The 18868-nt window shown below is 43.2% G+C and overlaps 1 protein-coding gene across 3 annotated transcripts in view; it reads left to right on the top strand.

The window, feature by feature from the left end:
- Window positions 1–18868, top strand: part of MIMS1 (mitochondrial inner membrane scaffold 1) — a 98413-nt gene that overhangs the window by 4417 nt on the left and 75128 nt on the right. For all 3 annotated transcript variants that reach the window (XM_085605879.1, XM_085605880.1, XM_085605881.1), the window contains exons 2-3: window positions 15337–15522; window positions 17093–17577. In XM_085605879.1, coding sequence (XP_085462005.1) covers window positions 17120–17577 — 458 coding nt within the window. In that variant the 5' untranslated portion in view covers window positions 15337–15522; window positions 17093–17119. The remainder of the gene's footprint in view (window positions 1–15336; window positions 15523–17092; window positions 17578–18868) is intronic.

Raw genomic sequence — 18868 nt, 5'->3', positions numbered from 1 at the left:
TCCATAGAGAAGCAGGACACTGTTTGGTAAACACACGTCTGTTCGCAATTTGAACCAAGTTATAGTTGAAGGTAGGGCATGTATATTGATAACTTTGCATGGTTTTAGTCATGGGTTCACAAGATGGTAATTGAAGGCACACATCAGTGTAAAAACGCACTGTATAACTCGGGTGCATGATTACTAAGAGACCGAAACTCACTCTAGTACGCCACTACATTTAGCAACAGAGCATGCCACTACGTTTTAAGAACAGAGCACATTTAAAATTAGCAGCATCAGATGTGGTTTATATTTGGCAACACCTTCGTATCAACATTAGTGTTACGCATAAATGAAACGCTTGCTGTTACTGATCCCTATGGGTGCATGTGCATTACTTTACTCTGTGTCAGCATGACTGACACAAGTTGAATGTAACATCACATTAATATGTCAACACATGTGCATGCATTGAACACGCTTCACACGGCGTTGGACCCCACAGTGCTTCAGGAGTTTATTTCTTATCTACGTCCCATTTTTCCTTTCGGAAACGTATCCTCTGCTGAAGGGCTAAGGCAGCCCGAAATGCATTGGGACCAACGATAATTATTGTTACATGTCATGAATGCAAGCATGGACACAAGATTTGTTTTTGGAAAATCCAATATTTGAGATGAATAAAACTCATATTTGAATGAAGGAATTAAATATGGAATGAACCACTAAAACGGAATACTGTTAATCATTATTATAAACCACGAGAAAGAAAAGAAAAAAACGTTTACTGTACTCCATTTGGAAGCCAACAGTGCACTAAAGGGAAGCTACCCCTTGGGAGGGGGGCGGAGAGGGGGCGCATTTCCTACATATTGTTATACGCTTCTGATCAGAAAGTGCAACCTTGGTGCACGCTAACAGTTGATAACAATATTACCAGTTACATATTTTGAAAATAGATTATATACAAACAAGGAGTGAGTGAGCCAATTTCTGTTAGTCATTAATGTAATGCAATCTAAATGTATCATATCAGCAATTATATGCTTGAAATGATGCACCTATACAAATACACAGAAGAATCGAATAAACAGTAAAGATATGTGCATAGAACTTGTAATTTGAATTAAACATGGTTGAAATTTACTGAGACTTATTAAATCTATCCGCATCATTCCCCTAATAAATACGAACAGTTGGAGGATTCCAAATTGAATCTTTTGTAACAAAAGGTTCCAAATTTTGAGCTTGAATTATGTCAACTTTGCGATTAAGGGCACATCATGGTTCATATTTTAATCAGCATTTGACCAGGCTGGAATATAGAATTCCTTAACTTAGGGACAGCCAAATATCATATAGAAGAATGTTTCAGGAGACCAAGCACATTACCAGCAGGAAGTAGGATAAGTCATCTTATTCTGAGAGTTTGTGGTGATAGATCTATTATTCTGTGTTGGAATTATGCTTGCAGTTCTCAAAGTAGTCAGATTTTTCCATTCACCAATGTCATGGTTTCAAGAAGTAAGGCTTTTTTCGTATACTTGTATGTCTGCTTATTTATTTGCCCTTCACATTGCAGGAATATTGCTGGTGCTTCTTCCAGCTTATTCTTCTTCCTTGCATGTGGGTCGCTTTGGGGATAGGTTTCAGGGATAGGGCGCAGCAATGCTCCTTCACCATTCTTCTTCATCAGGTGAGCTGCTTTGCAGAGATGCCTTACCGATGCAATACTCCTCCTTCCTAGTTTGTTTCCCTCTGTTTTGCTGCAAACAATCAGAGGTGTTAACATAAATGTCCAATTATGTAATGCTTCGAATCTTTTTAGCGTGAACTTAAACAGCATAGTTAAAATCCTGTCCAGCACAGTACTTTGCAAACACTGCAGAGTGCATTTCTGGTGGGGTTCTTTCTATATCTGATTTTTCAAGTTTTAAATAATGAACAATTATCTGCATGTGCTTTCCAGCTGACGATGGATAAGGTGGATAGCTACATGTTTCACATGAAGTCTAACTATAGCAGATTCAGCTGTGGACTAGCCCTCGAACGCTGTTCGTTTGCCTTCTGGAAATTACCCAATGGGTGCAAATTAAGTGGCACTTTCTTGATACCAAAGGGGATGGGATTCGATTCGTATGCAGCATAGCACTCAGTTTCTAGCATTGCCCCATATTGGGAAGACTGTGCACCTTGTGTGTTCAAAACATAAAAAACTTTATAATTGATGGCGGACCCAATTTTTCCTTGTTAACCAGGCACTTAAAAACGAGGGTTTCTGCATTTCGATTTAGTAAGTGTTATATAATGCCATATTGCGCGCTAAGGCCATTTCAGAGTGTTAAAATTCAAGAGAGTATTTGGAACCAACAAACGGTTGACACACAACGTACACATTGGTCATTGAGATGCTGGGAAAAGTTGAGTAACACTTCCTGGGTTCTTGAAACGAGGGCATAGCAGTTAGTCTAGGGTGAGATACTGATCAGTTCATGCTGTACGATCCGGAGAAGTGCTTCCTAAGGTGACCCTGAGGGGGTGGGAGGAGGTTTTTTTTTTTCTCTTTTAAATTTAAGCTGTTGCCCAACTGTTTTTTGAATGATTCACGTGTATATATTCAGATGCAGTGCCAAAGGTTTCAATATCAGACTATAGATGGAAAATGTCCTTACCGGCAATACGGTAACATTCTTTTTTCCATTTTATGTGTAGGTGATTTTACAAGCTATTGTATGTGGCACATTAATTCAGGTATCGTGTAACGATCTTTTTGTACGACTGGACATTCAATAAAAACAAAAACACTTCCTGGGCCAATTTGTTGAAACTCATTATTGGAACTCTGAGGAACTGCCAGAATCCCTCCTGACATTCTAAGTATTCCTAGTGAGAACAACAACATATGATGGATACTATTGCGAGCCCTGTCCTCTGCAATTAAAACAGAGTTTTCCTCTGTCTCTACCCCCTTCCTTAGGATGAAATATATATGTCCAGTTGACATGGAAAAATATTTTATTCGGTCCTTGGGTTCAAGGTTATGAGAATAAATTACAAATAGTGTAGATACAGAAATTATTAATTGATATCTTTGATGGTCAAGCTGATTAAACCAGGATTCATTTTACAGCTTCCTCCAGTAGGTATTAACATATCCTCTTCAATAAGATTAAGGTCACTGTAGCATGTCTCCGAAACACCCTCCCGCTCGTACGTTTTTTTCCAAAGACGTTAAGATGAAGACATAGTCGATAACTGACCCTTTTCCCCAGCCCACAAACATTGGTTTTAGGTCAAATGGTTGCCCTACAATACATGGATGTCATTTAGGGGTCGCACGTGCGACCCCTGTCTTCCCCCTGCTACCCCTGGCACTGCTTTTGAGACCCTTGTCCTCAGAGGTGGCAAAATCAGCGCCTGGAACTCAACGGCAGCTCTTCCTAGTGGATGCTGGTTGGCGCTCCACTTGCCTGGTTTCTGTCAATTTTTTAAATTATATAAATAGTGAATATTAATATTCACTATTGGTGTAATAAAAAATGGAGTACATTAGCTGGAATATGACCCTATATGTAAGATAAGGTAAGGTAAGTAAAAAATGCTGTTAAATGTATGTCGTATGCATGCTTGCGGGTGAGTGTTTATGTGCACAAGAGTTTTTGAGTCAAAGTAAAGGTCAAATGGTGTGCTATGTCCCTTCCGCTACCCCTGGCATTTTGGTGAATTGACGTCCATGCTACAAAAGTCCCTACATTGAGGAGATCCATCTGGCCAAGCTCATTAATCAACCTTCTGCCTCTTTCATCCACTACTGACGGACAAAGAAAGGTATTGTCTCGCACAAAAGGGTGAAGAGTAATAGAGGTCTGGCCCATCTTGGCGTTAAAATCCCCTCCCAACACTACATTGAAACATTTTAGTTAAGAGAGAGGTCTAGTCTCAAGGACAGACAACAACTCGAATAGAGTCTCAATCTGGCAGCCAGAACCATACACAGAATTATAAACGTTTACCAAGAAAAAAACGAAATCACCGGACACCACTATCCACAAGACCCGGATCCCCCAGTGTTTTAAGGGTACAGGTGTGGCCCTGAATAGCCTGGTAATGCGGATCATGATAGCTAACCCACCCTGTGCTCTTTGCCCTGGAATTACTTTAGCAGGTACACAGAAACATTCGTACCCATCCAGAAAAATTGAGTCCTGCGTCAATGCTTCCTGTAACATTATCACATCATGCTGTATTACAAAGTTGAGCCACTCTGGGTCTGATATCTTGGATCTGATACCTGCTATGTTCCAGCTAACAAATCTTAATGTGGGATACTGATTTGGATTCCCATTATCTATGGGTGGGTATACCTGCGATATCTGTTCCTTTTATGTACGTGTATGGGTGAGATCAGGAAGTCCGTCATTATTGTCCAGACTGGTCAGGGGAAGAAATCTGTTGTAAGTAGAGAGAGAGGGTTTCTCTACTGCTCCCGCAGACAAAGTGGGCCTTGCCCTGGAATTTGGTTGCAGGTGCCTTTTTAAAACAAGCATTGAAAATGCAATAGGTCTCGCCTTTGATTAAGTTAAAGCCATTTGCTTTGCTAATGGTATTGTCTAGCAAAGCAAATGGCTTTAACATAATGAAAGGCGAGACCTATTCCATTTTTAATGCTTTTCTTTACTTGCCACTCCTTCATCTGCCCCCACCCTCCTTCCTCCTACTCCAAAATGTTCAATCCAAAGACAATTAAAGAGAACGAGTGCAGGGGGCACCACAATTGATTCCACCCAAGGAAGTGAGCAAGTGGCAGCTCTACCCCTAACCCTTAGGGAAGCACACAAAGGGTTTAACACAGTGTGTACACTTAGGACTGCAAGACACTGACTCCAACACAAAACTGTAATTCCAAGTGACCACACTCACATATGTTGGGATGGATACAAAGCCTGCTCCCACGAAGCCCCTTTTATTAAGATCCACATCAAGACCCCCCAGCTGAGCACAGGAAAAGCATGAAACACCACATAACATAAATGCCGAAAAAAACGAACTAAACTAAATTGCCCAGACACAAATATATTGACGCAATATTTGAAAAATGAACAGGTTTCATAACCAGTCAAAAAGGCACAGGATAAGTTTAACACTTAAACAAACTGCCTACTGTTCCCCAAGTTAATTGGGGGGAAGTGATTATGCTAATAATGCCTGATTTCATCGATAAGGGGATCAAAGTGTATGAATGTCTCCTTCCTCGTGGACTACTTGGCAGCAGAAGCCATGAGTGACTGTGACTTGGGACAGGGGAGATTCTACCAAAGACCAGAATCTAAGAAAGCTTCCGAGAGCAGTCGGGCTGGTGCAGGCAGGTGTGAAGCTGGAAGCAAAGTAAGAACTGTTGAAGGTACTGCAGCTGGAAATGGAACAGTAAAGTTACTTCTATGACCCGTCTTTAGGTCGAATTCTCAAAAGTCAGAAATGTTCTCACGTGGCCAATAAAATTCGAACTACTTGTGAATCCCTAAAGAATTCTAGGAGATCTCCTGGGAAGGTACTGATTAGTATACGCATGAGTATCAATTAATAACAAAAATGTGTGCATTTATACTCTTCTGGTTGCACACCAGTGTCAATGAGGTGCATTACTCCTGTGAGTTTCTGGGTGTTCACTAACATATACGAAAAATTCACACAAACACATACATAAGAATAGATTTGCTCACAGCAATGCAATTTCCACCAAGTGCCGGAGTTTTAACGTGATCAAATCCCGTTTACAAGATAAGTGTCACCCACCACATTGTGCCAATCGGGAGCAACATTTCCTCTGCGGTTCCCAGCATGCACTGTGGTAGGATGGACTGCAGAGCACCTTCTAAGTGAGCAGAAGTAGTGGACCCTGAAATGGAAAACTTTAATAAGCCAGGCAGTTACCAAACACTACAATTGAATGCTGGATTGAACAGGAGAGCTTAGGTCTGTGGCTGGAATCGTCAATTGAGCTATGCTCAGACCCGGCGAGACCCGGCCACTTGAAGCCCTGCCAGCACCTAAAAAACCCTGTGCGTATTTAACACAGATAAACTGAATGTGCAGCTGCCTCAAAACTATTCAAACAAGTATGCAAGCGCTGAGGGTTGATCTCTGTGGCTTGTGGCGCACAAAAGTCCCCACAAACATACAATTAATTGCTCAGGCGCATTGTAGTGAACCGGAAGCGCACTGACACTAGTTAAAGACAAACCTGGTGAAAGTACTAATTTAATTACTAGTCCCTGTTTATAATTTTTTAACGTAGGTATAGGATGGTATTGTGAGTGCTCATTGTAGGTGTAATGTTACTAGTCTTAAATAGCTGGATGAATGGACAGAAGCAGTAAAATATTCCAGACGGGCAGCACACTAAGCTAAGTACAGATTTTTAGCTTAAGTACTTTAGGCCCCTCTCTTTATTACATCGGCCACGCTACGATAAGAAACCTCCTAGTTTTTTCATCCCACTTAAAGCCCTGGTGTTTGGAAATAACAATGGTCTGGGCGGAGTCCGGTCAGTCTGCTCGGGAGTGGGCTAACTAGTGACTGTCATTGTCCTCCTGCTGCCACAAGTGCTTTTCGAAACTCGGAAGCCACCTCCCCTCTGAATACTAGTGAGTTCCAGGAAAGCACGGGTGGCAATTCTTTGCTAATATTTCATAGAGATCTTAAATCACCGTGTGAGTAGGGGGGCTCTTGGGGGGGGCGGGCGGGGGGGGGCGGAGCTTTGTGGCGAGAGCTCCGTAAGAGACAATCTGCCCTCAATCAAGCCCACCACCCCCTGACCACTCACCCAAACAAAACAGAGGCTGCCGGGACTAAGAGGAAAAGCGAAAGAAGGGTGGTCGGGGGGGGTTAGGGGGAAGAAGCTGCCAGTACTGCCATGAATACTAAAGTAATGCCCCATGGTTCGGCCCCCCCACCCCAAAAGGGGGGGGGGGTGGCTGGACCGGGGGCCTTAGTGGAGGCCACCCCCCGGGAGCAGAACCCAGGCTGGAAAGGGCGGGGTTAAGGGGAGCGTAGGCAGGGAACTGGCTGGGCAGCAGATTAGGACACTGGGTTCAGCCCAGCCATAAATTTAGGCAAGGAATTTGGCTGGAGGTGGTGGGGTATTTAAGCAGAAGCGCGGGTCGCAACACCCTCTTTCTCCTGGTAATGTTACCGAGAAGACCCACCCGCTGAGAAATTCAAAAGTGGAGAGTGGGGTACACTTAGGAAAAGTCAGTCACAGGGGCAGAGGAGACTTACAGGAGGGTGTGTTACTAGCAGAGGATAGTGATTGATCCTCCTTAAATTTAGCATCTGCCGAACAAGAACAGGCCACAAACGGGTAATAGTCAGGACCCAGGACCTACCGCAATGGCCTTGGGGGTTGAACCGGAAGTAAATAGTCAAGGGCGGAGCCTGTAGCCCGGAAGAAGTTGGGAGGGGTGATGGCACCGGAAGTGAAAGGTCACCCGGTCGGGTTGGAAGCAGATGCTTACCCGGAAGCAAAGGTGGTTGCACCGGAAGTGGAAAGGTCACCCGGTCGGGTTGGAAGAAGATGCTTACCTGGAACGAAACGTGTGGTTGCACCGGAAGTGAAAGGTCACCCGGTGGGGAAGTGAATGATGGTCAGCACTGAATGTAGGGCACAGTGCTTCTGGCTATGGTACAGAGGTCACAGGCTTTGAAATAAATTGAAGTAATGCATGTGGAAGGATCGCTTGTAAGTTTAAACTGCGACCTCAATTCTGCCATAACGTGAAATTGGTGTGGTCTAAGTTTGTGGGATCCGGGTGGGGTGACCAGGTGGGGGGTGCCTTCACTAAGCTGGGTCAAAAGCTTCCAGCCACGGGAGTCTGTGACTTGTAAACTACTGATAACCCATGACCTCTCCTCGGCCCTGGGCATGTTCACAGAGCCACAGAACAACAAGCATCATTACGATCGGTGCAAAGCACATTGCAGGCACAGTAATTCAAGCAAGTATGGCACTCTGAATTGCGTGACAAAATATTTTGAGGGAATGCGATAATACCAAATATGCATTAGTGCTGAGTGACCCTTGGCAGGGCTGCGGTCTTACCAGGCGCACTTACCTCCATATCCTGCTCCACTCACGGACCCTCGACATGCCGAAATGGTGAACTATGAGGTAGTTAAGCTCATTGCACTAAGCAGCAATGCCCCTCCCCCGGACCCGGCCCACTTGAAGCCCGAGGTAGCAGAATGATGAGAAGGTAGAGGGTGGCAGGAATCGGGAGGGAAAGAGGTGAAATGTCACTGGAAATACTGGTGTGAGAAACGGAAAGCATGTGAGAAATCAGATGGACGACAGTCGCAGAAACAGAGAGAGCCAGAGAGGAAGAGCAGAGCGAGGTAAAAGTGAGAGAAAAAGTGAGACTGAAAGAGCAAAATATAGAGATGCGAAAGGGATAATATTGAATTTTTCATCCTTACACTGAGAACTGGGGGTAAAGCTGAAGACTGATCTAGGGGAGCTGGGTAGTAGATATAGTGGGGCCTGTTTACTTACTGGCATATCTTAACTTTGCACTAGATACTCTAAGTGACTCCACGCCATAGTGACACTCACAAACTCGGATTCATATTCTTGCGCTCTCTCTGGCGCCCTCTCTGGCGCCCTCTCTTGCGCCCCTCTCTTGCGCTCTCTCTCTCTCGCTCTTTCTCTCGCTCTTCTCCCCCCCCCCTCCTTGGGGGTTTCCAAAGCAGCATTTAGATCACATACATATTACCAGGTTTAAGTAGGCGTCTTGTCAGTGACGTGGAAAGGGTGTGCACTGTCCCAGAGACCGCGCGTTTCCAGATTGCACCTGTGCATTGACATCCAGTACAGCTGTCTTCCCGAGTTGTCCCACTCGCCTTGCCCTTTATCTCGCTGTAAATTCACACTACAGGTACCATGATCCAAAATAAAATCCCAGGACTTGATGGACTACACTCGAATAGAGTCAGAAAATGTTAGAGCTCTGCTGCTCCCAGACATCTACACAGTGTGTGTGTGTCTGGATTGTCGAGCGTACTTGGAGATAGTTGTACAATTCCCTATGCCGACATCCCTTTGATGTGCTATCGGGCCTTTATATTAAAAAAAAAAAGTGCAACTTGCAACTACCCACAGCTGTTTATCCTGGACGTTGCACACAATTCTAAAACCATGAGTGGGCCTTCCCAAAACATTTTATCGCGGGCCTAATTACTCAAGTCAGTCCACAAAATTTCATGCCCCTTGCCGAACCATACTTTCCCCAGATAACTATGATAAGAACCAAAATAATAACTTCAGACAGGTAAATAGACAACGTTCAGTTAGGACTTGCCAGATGTGATATATCTGACGAAACTGGCTCAGACCCAGCCCCACCGGCCTTCATGAGACACCTGCCTATAGGGAACGTCTCTTTAAACCACTCTGTCTGTGCTGCGCGCTCTAACTAGGAGGGCCGGCCTGCTACAGGGGAACAGGTGAACTTCAGGCTTAAACCCGGTGACATTTGGATGGGCACTCCAGCCACCGCCGGCTCCCTCTAGCCTTCCCGGAGCTGCAGTGCGCAGGCTCGCCAGCTGCAGCACGCATGCCCGCAACTTATTCCAGGGACACCGTGGGAGGACAGGGGCCACGCCGGAGGCAGCTCTCCTCCGGACCCACGCACCCTTGCGGACCGAGGAGCAGCCGGTGCACGGGAAGAGCTGGGACATGCTAACTCGCTTCATCCCCACTAGAGATTTTCCCCACTGGTGTCAGTTTCTGTGTGGCGCTCGATTGTCTCCCTTCCTCCCCCCATCCCTACCTTGGCACTGCCATCTGGATGCTTGCAAGGCCAGGGGTCTATTGCTTGCAAGTTATTTATCCAATAGAGGAAAAAACAAAGGAGAAATAATAAACAAGCACGGTCCGCTTGCTTCTAGAGATCATCTCTGGACGTTAAATTTAAAGGGAGGACACGCATCAGGCTTGTGATGTACGACAGGATCAAAATACAGCAACAAGCACGATCCGCTTTCACTTTCGTCCGGTTTGAAACACATGGCCCCATAAAGATAAGAAACCTTTTGCGACGCACGGATTACAGGCGAGCCCGTCCAAAAAGCCAAAAGTACACGACACAAAAAGCTCTTTTCCAATGGCTGGCCACCGTTTAGCATAAACGGTGACACCAGCCAATGGAAAAGAGGGGCAGGGCTTAAAGCCCTTTACCAAAACACCTCAAAATCGTTAAATCGTGCCGAGCGAGCTGCGCATGCGCGCAGCAAAGTTAGCCGAAACCTAAAAAACCCTAATGGTACAATACTCATACCCTCCTCCAATGTATGCTGCATGTTAAAGCTTTGAAGCAATCGTCTTGCTAGTGCAGGGTATTTACAATTAATCACCACACAATCCCCTCTCAGATGTTTGTTGGCAGAACCCACCGACCCTCCTAATAAACAGGATATCATTAAACTCCCTAATGTTGAACTATTGTTCTAATTTGTCTGTTCACAAAATAAGGATTCGGAGTGGGTCGCAGTACCTAATCACAAAATGGATTTAGCACATACTTAAAGGCCATTTTGCTTTTGCAAACCCTGTGATTTTGCAAATCACAATGTTTGCAAATGCAAAATGGCTTAGGACACCTGACCTCTAGTAGCCTTTTTTAGGTCTCGCTAGTGAACGCAGCGCATGCGCTGCTTCGCCTTGCGAGACTATTGTCGTCGCTTTCCTTCGCGAAGGGAGACAAACCATGTGCGCGCACGGACAGTCGATGTGCGCGCGCATGGCGTCTCCTCTGAAGGCGGACAGGAGATGTGCACTCCGTACGCGTGCACATCTCCTGTCTCTGCGTGACCACAGCACGCGCATGGCGTGCTATACTTTTCCTAAGGCTGGTTTTGTTTAAGGGCAGGTTCATGGAGCATTTTTAATCTATTACAGCTCACATAGCAGCTCTAGAATTAGCCCCTGTCAGCAAATCGTATTTCTTGGTCTATGGAAGTACACATTGGCCATCACAGCAACAACAAGATAACATCCAGCCGTCTACAGATTTTTAATCTTTAAATGCCGTAGAAACGACAGCATGGATTTGCACTAAGTCACAATATGGGCAAAGAAGCCTTGTGGACTTTGTTGCCATGCCAAATATTGTGGCATCCTCTTCAGAGGTTGTAGGGTTATCTTTCTGTAAATCCTTCCTAGGAACGTGAATGGGAAAACTAACTTTAGGAAATCTCTATGTGCTCGTCTCCCTCTTAAACAATCTGCAGGAAAGCTTCTGAAATGAAGCATAGGTGGTGTGGCAAAATATCTGCCAAAGTGTAAAACTGGGCACCACTTATGAACAATAAAAATGTTTATGGGGATTCTTGGGTGGAACCATAACTACAGAGTCGCTATTACTCAAATACCCTTACCCTACACAACTATTTCTATGTTGAATAGGTATGGGGAAATAGGTCCAACATCCTATCTATTCAAATGAATTGGTGTAATTCTTTTGCAAGAATAGACCATGATGATTCACTATGTTGAAAGATATAAATAAATGCAAATCAAAGCTCTGGTAATGTGCAGGACTTCACAGTTTGAGATTGTGACCATCTAATCGGCAACTAAGGGCCAGATGCACAAAACGATTTAACTGGGCTGCCTGCTCCCCTCCGTTTTCCAAATGGAAAACGTATTTCTTTAATCTAGTACCTGTTCCTTTAAGGAACAAGAGCTGCTTTAAAAACAAGCATTCGCAATGCAATAGGTCTCGCATTTACACGAGTTCAAGTTATTGACCTTGCAGATGACAATGCCTTTTATTTTTGTTTTTAAAACATAAATGAAAGGCATGTCATTTACAATACTAATAGCTTAAACTTGCGAAAATGCGAGACCTATTGCATTGCAAATGCTTGTTTTACGTGGCATAATTTGTGATATTTTGTTCTACATACTTGAATTTTGCACTGACTATCAGACTAGAAGAGATTAAAATGTATGTACCTATATATTCGATTTCTTTCAATAATGTATGGGACTACAGTATTGCCAAACCTAATTCCAGGTACATAATTCTACCCAAAGAAGCCTGTCAACTGAAGAACATTGCCGTCTCTCTGCAAGCTTTCTCATGGCATTATGAGGTGAATAGTGGTTAAGGGTACGTCTTCGATGGAAGCCATTTACCTTTAGGCTTCATAACTTTCACTCTGGCTTAGGCGTCACTACATTTCTGAAAAACTTTTGTGACAGCTTTTTTTACTCGTTTTGCATTGTTTATTCTCCTTATAACTTCTTTCACTTGTATTTGGGATTAATCGTTTCTTTTTGTTTGTTACTCCCTGAAGAGACATTGTTGGCAGGCACCACATTTTACATACCCTATACTTGTAACAAGACCTATCCAGGGGTGTGGAATTTTCCAAATAATCTAGTTGTCCAAGGGACAAAATGCCACTGAGATCTACATGTCCTGTAAAATCCACTTGTCCCACCTACCCCCGTTCCACATCAAACATAAGGGCTCCGGCTGACAGAGAAACATTAATATATTTTTGCTTTATTAAAATCAGTAAACCATTGAATGCTGTGCAATATTAATGCTAAAGGAAAACTTGTCAAGGGATATTATCGCGTCCCTGCGCCCCCTCCCCTTAACCCTGACGGCAATTCTTTTATTTCTATTCCCCTTTTTTTCCATTTTGTTTGGCTGTGTATTTATTCCCACAAAATGCGTACATTTCAAACCATACGTAATGTACTAATTTACCGTCACCCTTGTAAAAACGTATGGCTGGGATATAAAAGGTGTCAGCCAGCGTGCCTCCTGCCATTTCCTCCTCACTTTTGCAGCTGGCCAGACGTGAGCCCTACGTTCCTTGCGAATCTGTAAGTTGTATCGAAAAAGAAACAGCAAAGTTGGGAGCTTCCTTTAATAATAAGAATCGTTTTTTCGCCAAATGTGCCCTCTTTGCAACATTAATCAATTTTGTAATGCATATTTGTCGGTGTGTTTACGCAGTTCTGGACTGAAAGTTAATAGCTCACTATTCTATATTAGGACTTTAAGTTATAAATTGCAAGTCACCAACGGATGTCTCTTTTTTGAAAGCATTAATCTGCAGATCTGTTTCCATCCTATGCACTCTGTAATCCACTTCGTACATGTTCTTTGCAGCAGGCATATTAACCCTCTGCACTAACTTCACAGATGTCACAACCTCAACTATACAAAACACGGATCTCTTTCCAGGATGGTAATTCATCACACAAGTTTTCTACACATTTCTGTGAGGCCTGGTAATTGCCGGCGGAAAGAAACGCTGCAGCAGGTGCTTCGAAAGCTTTTAGTGCTGGCTGCGCCGTGTGCGACAATGTTTTTTTGCCCATAAGCCAAAGGAGTGAAAGTGTAGGAGTCACATGTCACCCATACTGGTAGGCAGTAGTTTAAGAGTGCTTGATGTGGAGAAGCACAAACGCAGAGTCGAAAAAGAAACAGCAAAGTTGGGAGCTTACTTTAATAATAAGAATCGTTTTATTCGCCACATGTACCCTCTTTGCAACATTAATCAATTTTGTAATGTATATTTGTCGGTGTGTTTATGCAGTTCTGGGCTGAAAGTTAATAGTTCACTATTCTATATTAGGACTTTAAGTTATAAATTGCAAGTCACCAACGGATGTCTCTTTTGAAAGCATTAATCTGCAGATCTGTTTCCATCTGTGGTATGAAGGCTCCGGACCCGCGATGTTAAACCCGCATTGCGATGGCAGCACGTGAATCTGAATTCGTTGTAATGGGTGTTTCCCCCATGAAGCGGTGGTAGCGCAGCGCGCCTGCTTGCGATACGCTTTTTTGACGTCCTCATCTGAGGCGCCGAGGCGGGCCAGGCCTAGGCTTTTGTACTAATTAATCTACCCACGCACGGTTGCTAAAAATATAAATAGAAGAAAATCGCAGCACCTCCGTCACAATATCACACAATTCAAGCGGGCAAAACTGCTTATTTTACCTGAATGCTTATTGCAAGCCTTGTGGCGGCTACGGACTACTGCTTGCAGAGGCTGAGTGACGTTTCACTCCCCCAGCCAATCACTAGCTAGAGCCCAGTCATGGGCTGCGAGCCAATCAGATGCCGCCAAAGGCTCTCTGCAAGCTTCGGATTGGCTGTGAGCCCCAGAGTGCCGACAGCCTGTTGTTTTAACGTGATTAAAACGTGATTAATGTCTACATGTCCTTCGGACATAAATAGACAATAAATCTTCTTGCCCGTCAATATAAACAACATGGTTCGGGCGTCGGGCGATATGATTCCCCCACCCCTGCCTATCTATGTTAAATTGACACTGCTATTTAGCATGATGTAGCCGATTTGGGATAACATGAAATATCCCATATTGCTTTTGTCAGTGGGTCAGTGTAGAGGTGTTCTCACCTGTTTTCCAAGAACAAAATAAAACCTTTTCTCAACCAACTTATTGTGAATTTAGAACTAAATAGGCAGAAATTACTTTGATGATTATGAAGTAAAAATGGCTTTGCTGCAATTTGTAGCGTTTGAATGCAGGGGTAAGTCACATAGGTGTTGGGAAAAGTGTGCACATAGACCTCACTTTTTTCCTTACTGCAAGTAGTTAGTTGCTTTCGATGTCATCCTGATGAGCATATGTTTGGGTGCATGATGTCAGTTTCTATGCAGATTAATATTTTTTGTTTTGTGTGTGCATATAAGCCTGGATAGACTAGAGAGTAAACAGAGGAGCGGAGACTTCTGCATCCTCTAGCTTATGTAGTATGGAAGACTGAAATAATGAGCCATCCCTCAATGAGCTGTCACCCATATCTAATGAGTAATACCAGCATTCATCCTTACACAGGATTGATTTGACATGCATAAGATGAACCAGGCTTGTGTAATTATAAAACCATAGATAAAAAATACTTTGGATTAGCCCTGTCTTTTTTGTTTTCACTCGCAACTGCATGGACCACCGAGTCATCCCACTTTATCTATTGATTGTATTGCACTTTGAGCAATGTCATTTAACCTGATCATGTATGTACATCTACCAATAAATAGGGCACTTCAGTGCCAGGACAGGTAGGCCAAGGGCTACAATGGTTCTTGTTTTTTTTTTATTTTTATTTTAAAGCATATTCCCGCCACCTTTTAAAGTCTGAATTTTTACTTTAGTTTACTCTTAATCTTTAAAGTTCCATTCTGTTTGCTTGCAAAACATTCATACTTGACAAGCCCAGACCTGTTGACTTTGCCAATGTATGTCTTGATTTGTTCCTTAAGTTTGTCTTGTTGTTCATATCTCATGGTTCCTTTTTCTTTCTTTAGCTCCATGCCTGTGCCGGACAAAGATTTACAATATTGTAGCCAGGCACGTGTCCACCAACATGCATTTCGTTATCCTATTGGAATTGTGACTAACGTCTCTTGACCCAACTATTCCTTTGTGCCTTGTGGGATTGCAAATCTACCACTAGCCCTGATCTTGCACTCTGCACCGTTAGCAAGCTGAAGGTAAGGCATTCTTGCCATTGTATTTTTTACCTTGTAGTCTATGTGGCTTTTTAAAGATTAGTTTTTGGGATGTAATTCAGCATGTGTTTTATAACAAGAAGAGCATATTTGGTTCTTCAAACCTCATGCATTGTCTTAAGGAAGTTTAGCACCGTCAAGGCATAGTATTTTAGAAGAAGTGTGTGTGTAGTCTGTTCTGCACAAAGCAAAAGAATTCTGCTCTACCTGAAATGTTGCCCTTGTTCATGCCAGACTGTGGATTCACCTAGGTATTATATCCTCACTCACACAAACATTTCCAGGATACTGGTTCTTGATGTAGTTTACTTCTTGGTGCACTAATCACTGCTGTCATCTGCAGAACATTTCTGATGCTAAATTTACATGCCATTGTGGAAATGAGCCTTTTTAGGGGCCCACCGGTGCAGGGGTTCACCCTTATCTGTCCACGGGTCCTTAAAACAACAAAGAAGGGATTGGCACTGAAGCTGGAATTCAGAGAACAAGTTTATTCACTCATGAGTGAGACCACGTACATACAACACCCTCAAGTGTTCCAGGAGGTAGTGGCTTGAATACACAGACCATGGACATTTTATACTGAGTTTTCTGCACTGGTAAGCATGTAGTTACAAATAGAAGGTACAGGCCTACACAAGAATAACTACCGACAAACATGGGCAAATGGGAAATCGCTTAGTCAGCAAAGTGGGAGGGGAGACAGAACTGCTTACATCAGTAGGATATGATAGACAGTTACGTTCTCAAACTAGTGCATTCAGCAGCCACAGGCCTTTCTGAGCTCATACATTGCTTGAGCTTAGAATAGAAGGAGTTAACTAAAGCTGATGACTCAAGCAGGATATAAAGGCAAGCAACAGTGAAGACGGAAGAATCACATGGCTAACAAAATGGATGCCACAACCAAGATGGCTTCAGCTCATGGTAACAGCAATTATTTTCGATTTCCACACCATGGTTGATGTACATAGTGCAAGTATCATAGAATGAAGGTAAGCTATTCAGTTCAGCACCAAGTCCCTTTCCAACAATCTATATCATTTTCGCTCCTTGCTTTGCTTTATTGTCCTCTACAGGATTATTGAAAAGTTGTTGGTAGTCATTTATAACGCTTCTGGGAAAAGGGCATGTTTCCATACTGTTGAAAATTTTGTGAAACTTGCTTATGACTACGAAAGTTTATGATCATCTTCCATGTAACGGAATGAGGTGTTGCGTATTGTTATAATGCATTTTCTCACTTCTTCAATATTGCAGGCATTTCGATTATTGGTTGAAACACTGATGACTCTTAAAATAAAGCTGTATGTAAAAGGTTAGGTTTTTGTTACAGTTGAGCAAAGATTCCAGTTTCTTTAGCAGAAAGCAAGCTTTTGTTCACATTCGATACATATACAAAATATACTTCCATGTGTATCTTACTTTCCTGCTCTTTTCCTTGACCAAGCACTCAGTTTACATAAAAATGGTATTAATTATTTGCACGTGTTTGTGAAATAAACGCAAGACAAGTGTGGCCACTTTATCCATTCATCTTTGTCTCTTTTAGGGATCCTAACCAATACCATCGTTCATAATGCAGCGACGCTTTCTGCAGGCTTTGATCCACCACACTGACAATGCCTATTTGGTATGCTCCCGAACCAGTAAGTTTCAACAGGGCTGGTGCTTAAAGCGGTTCCCAGATGCAGCAATCATTGGGCATCAAATGACTGTCGTCCTTGGACCCCAAAAAATGTGGCTGCATTCATCTGCTCCACACAGCGAGACTCCAGTAAAGAACCCACTTCAAAAGGAGCCCGAAAAGCCCACCACTGTAGAAGGCACATACGTCACAGAAGAGCCTGTATTGGACACCACCACTGATGCCGGGGAGAAACCTAACGTAGGGGAGACTGACCCCTTGCAAGATCGATCACTCTCTCTATTACAAAGGTTCAAAAGAACTTTTAAACAGTACGGTAAAGTTTTGATTCCAGTGCATCTTGTGACATCCACCATCTGGTTTGGATCTTTCTACTATGCAGCTATGAAGTAAGTACATGTGTAGGTAGATCATGGGTATGCTTTGTTTTTCTTAGCCTCTGTTCATTTGTAATGTTGTCTTTTTTTCCTAAGGGGAAAAATGGTGGGAAGGTGAGGCCTAAAATATATGCAATCAAATGCAGGAAAAATGTAAATAATAAAGTTAGTGGATTCATTTTTGTTTTTCAAGCGAGATAAGGGAGTATACATATACACTTTCGGATGTTGTTGTGGGCACCCGGTGAAGGCTATATTTGTCAATTTGCCAGATGTTTGGATAGTTCACTGCTGCTCCTAAGATCATTAGTGCCCCATTCACCAATCTATGACAGAGAAAAATTGTCCTTGGTTACCCCTCCGTGCCTTGAGTTTAAAACCCATTTTGCTCATCATCAATATTTCTATTCCCCTTGTTCTGTTAGATGGCAACACAAAATGGACTGAGCAGTCTCCCAGTCTCCGGATGTGTCCAGCATTTTCTGAAGTGCAGTGCCTAGCTAAATCACAATGAAAGGTTCTGTTTGCAGAGAGCTCTCTTGATTAAGAACTTATCTTGTGGACAGCTAACCACTTTTACAATTGCTACTCAATATCGCCCCCACACAACTACCCCTTCATAGTCATTTTTCAACCATGCCCTCTCAGCCCTTACCCTTTATCAACTTCCTTCCATGTCAGTCTTTTCCATCCCATGGGACACAAATAGGGGCAAATTAGTGACGACCATTCCTGCCCCCCCCCCCCCACCCCAATTTTTAATCAAACATTAATTCATTCTCGGCCTGATCCAGCTCAACATTTATGGCACCTGACGTTTTATCCCACACAAAGGCAGCTTTTGATCCTCTACTGAAGCAGTCATATCAAAGCATTCTTATTCGAATCTCTTCCCCCACCGATTTGGTTGAAATATGTAAACCATCTACAGTGGCTAGCCAGATCTTCTTTCTGCCTTTCCAGCCCCTTCTTTTTAACCCATTGTAACAGAATAAATGGGTATAGAGATGAATAGAGACAAAAATGCTCTAGGTGGTCTCACCCTGGTGCCCAGCACTTATGACCCAACCACATTGCACCTAAGAGTTTTATTTAATATAGTACTTCTTGCCTCTCCAAGCAGCTTTTATTTTCTGGCCCAAATTTTATCGCACCCTGCATTTTGCTCCTTCACCCACAATTCCATTGTTTAATTTGTTCCTCGATTTTTCTTCTCCCTCCTATTCCTGTTTTTTTCATCTGAACTTCACTTGGCACATTTTAGATCTTTACTACTTGTTGCAGTTCTTTCTGTAGCAAGTGT

Source organism: Triturus cristatus, chromosome 5_1 (assembly GCF_964204655.1).
Source record: "Triturus cristatus chromosome 5_1, aTriCri1.1, whole genome shotgun sequence".
NCBI classification, from domain to species: domain Eukaryota; kingdom Metazoa; phylum Chordata; class Amphibia; order Caudata; family Salamandridae; genus Triturus; species Triturus cristatus.
This window is presented reverse-complemented; position numbering and strand designations above follow the sequence as displayed.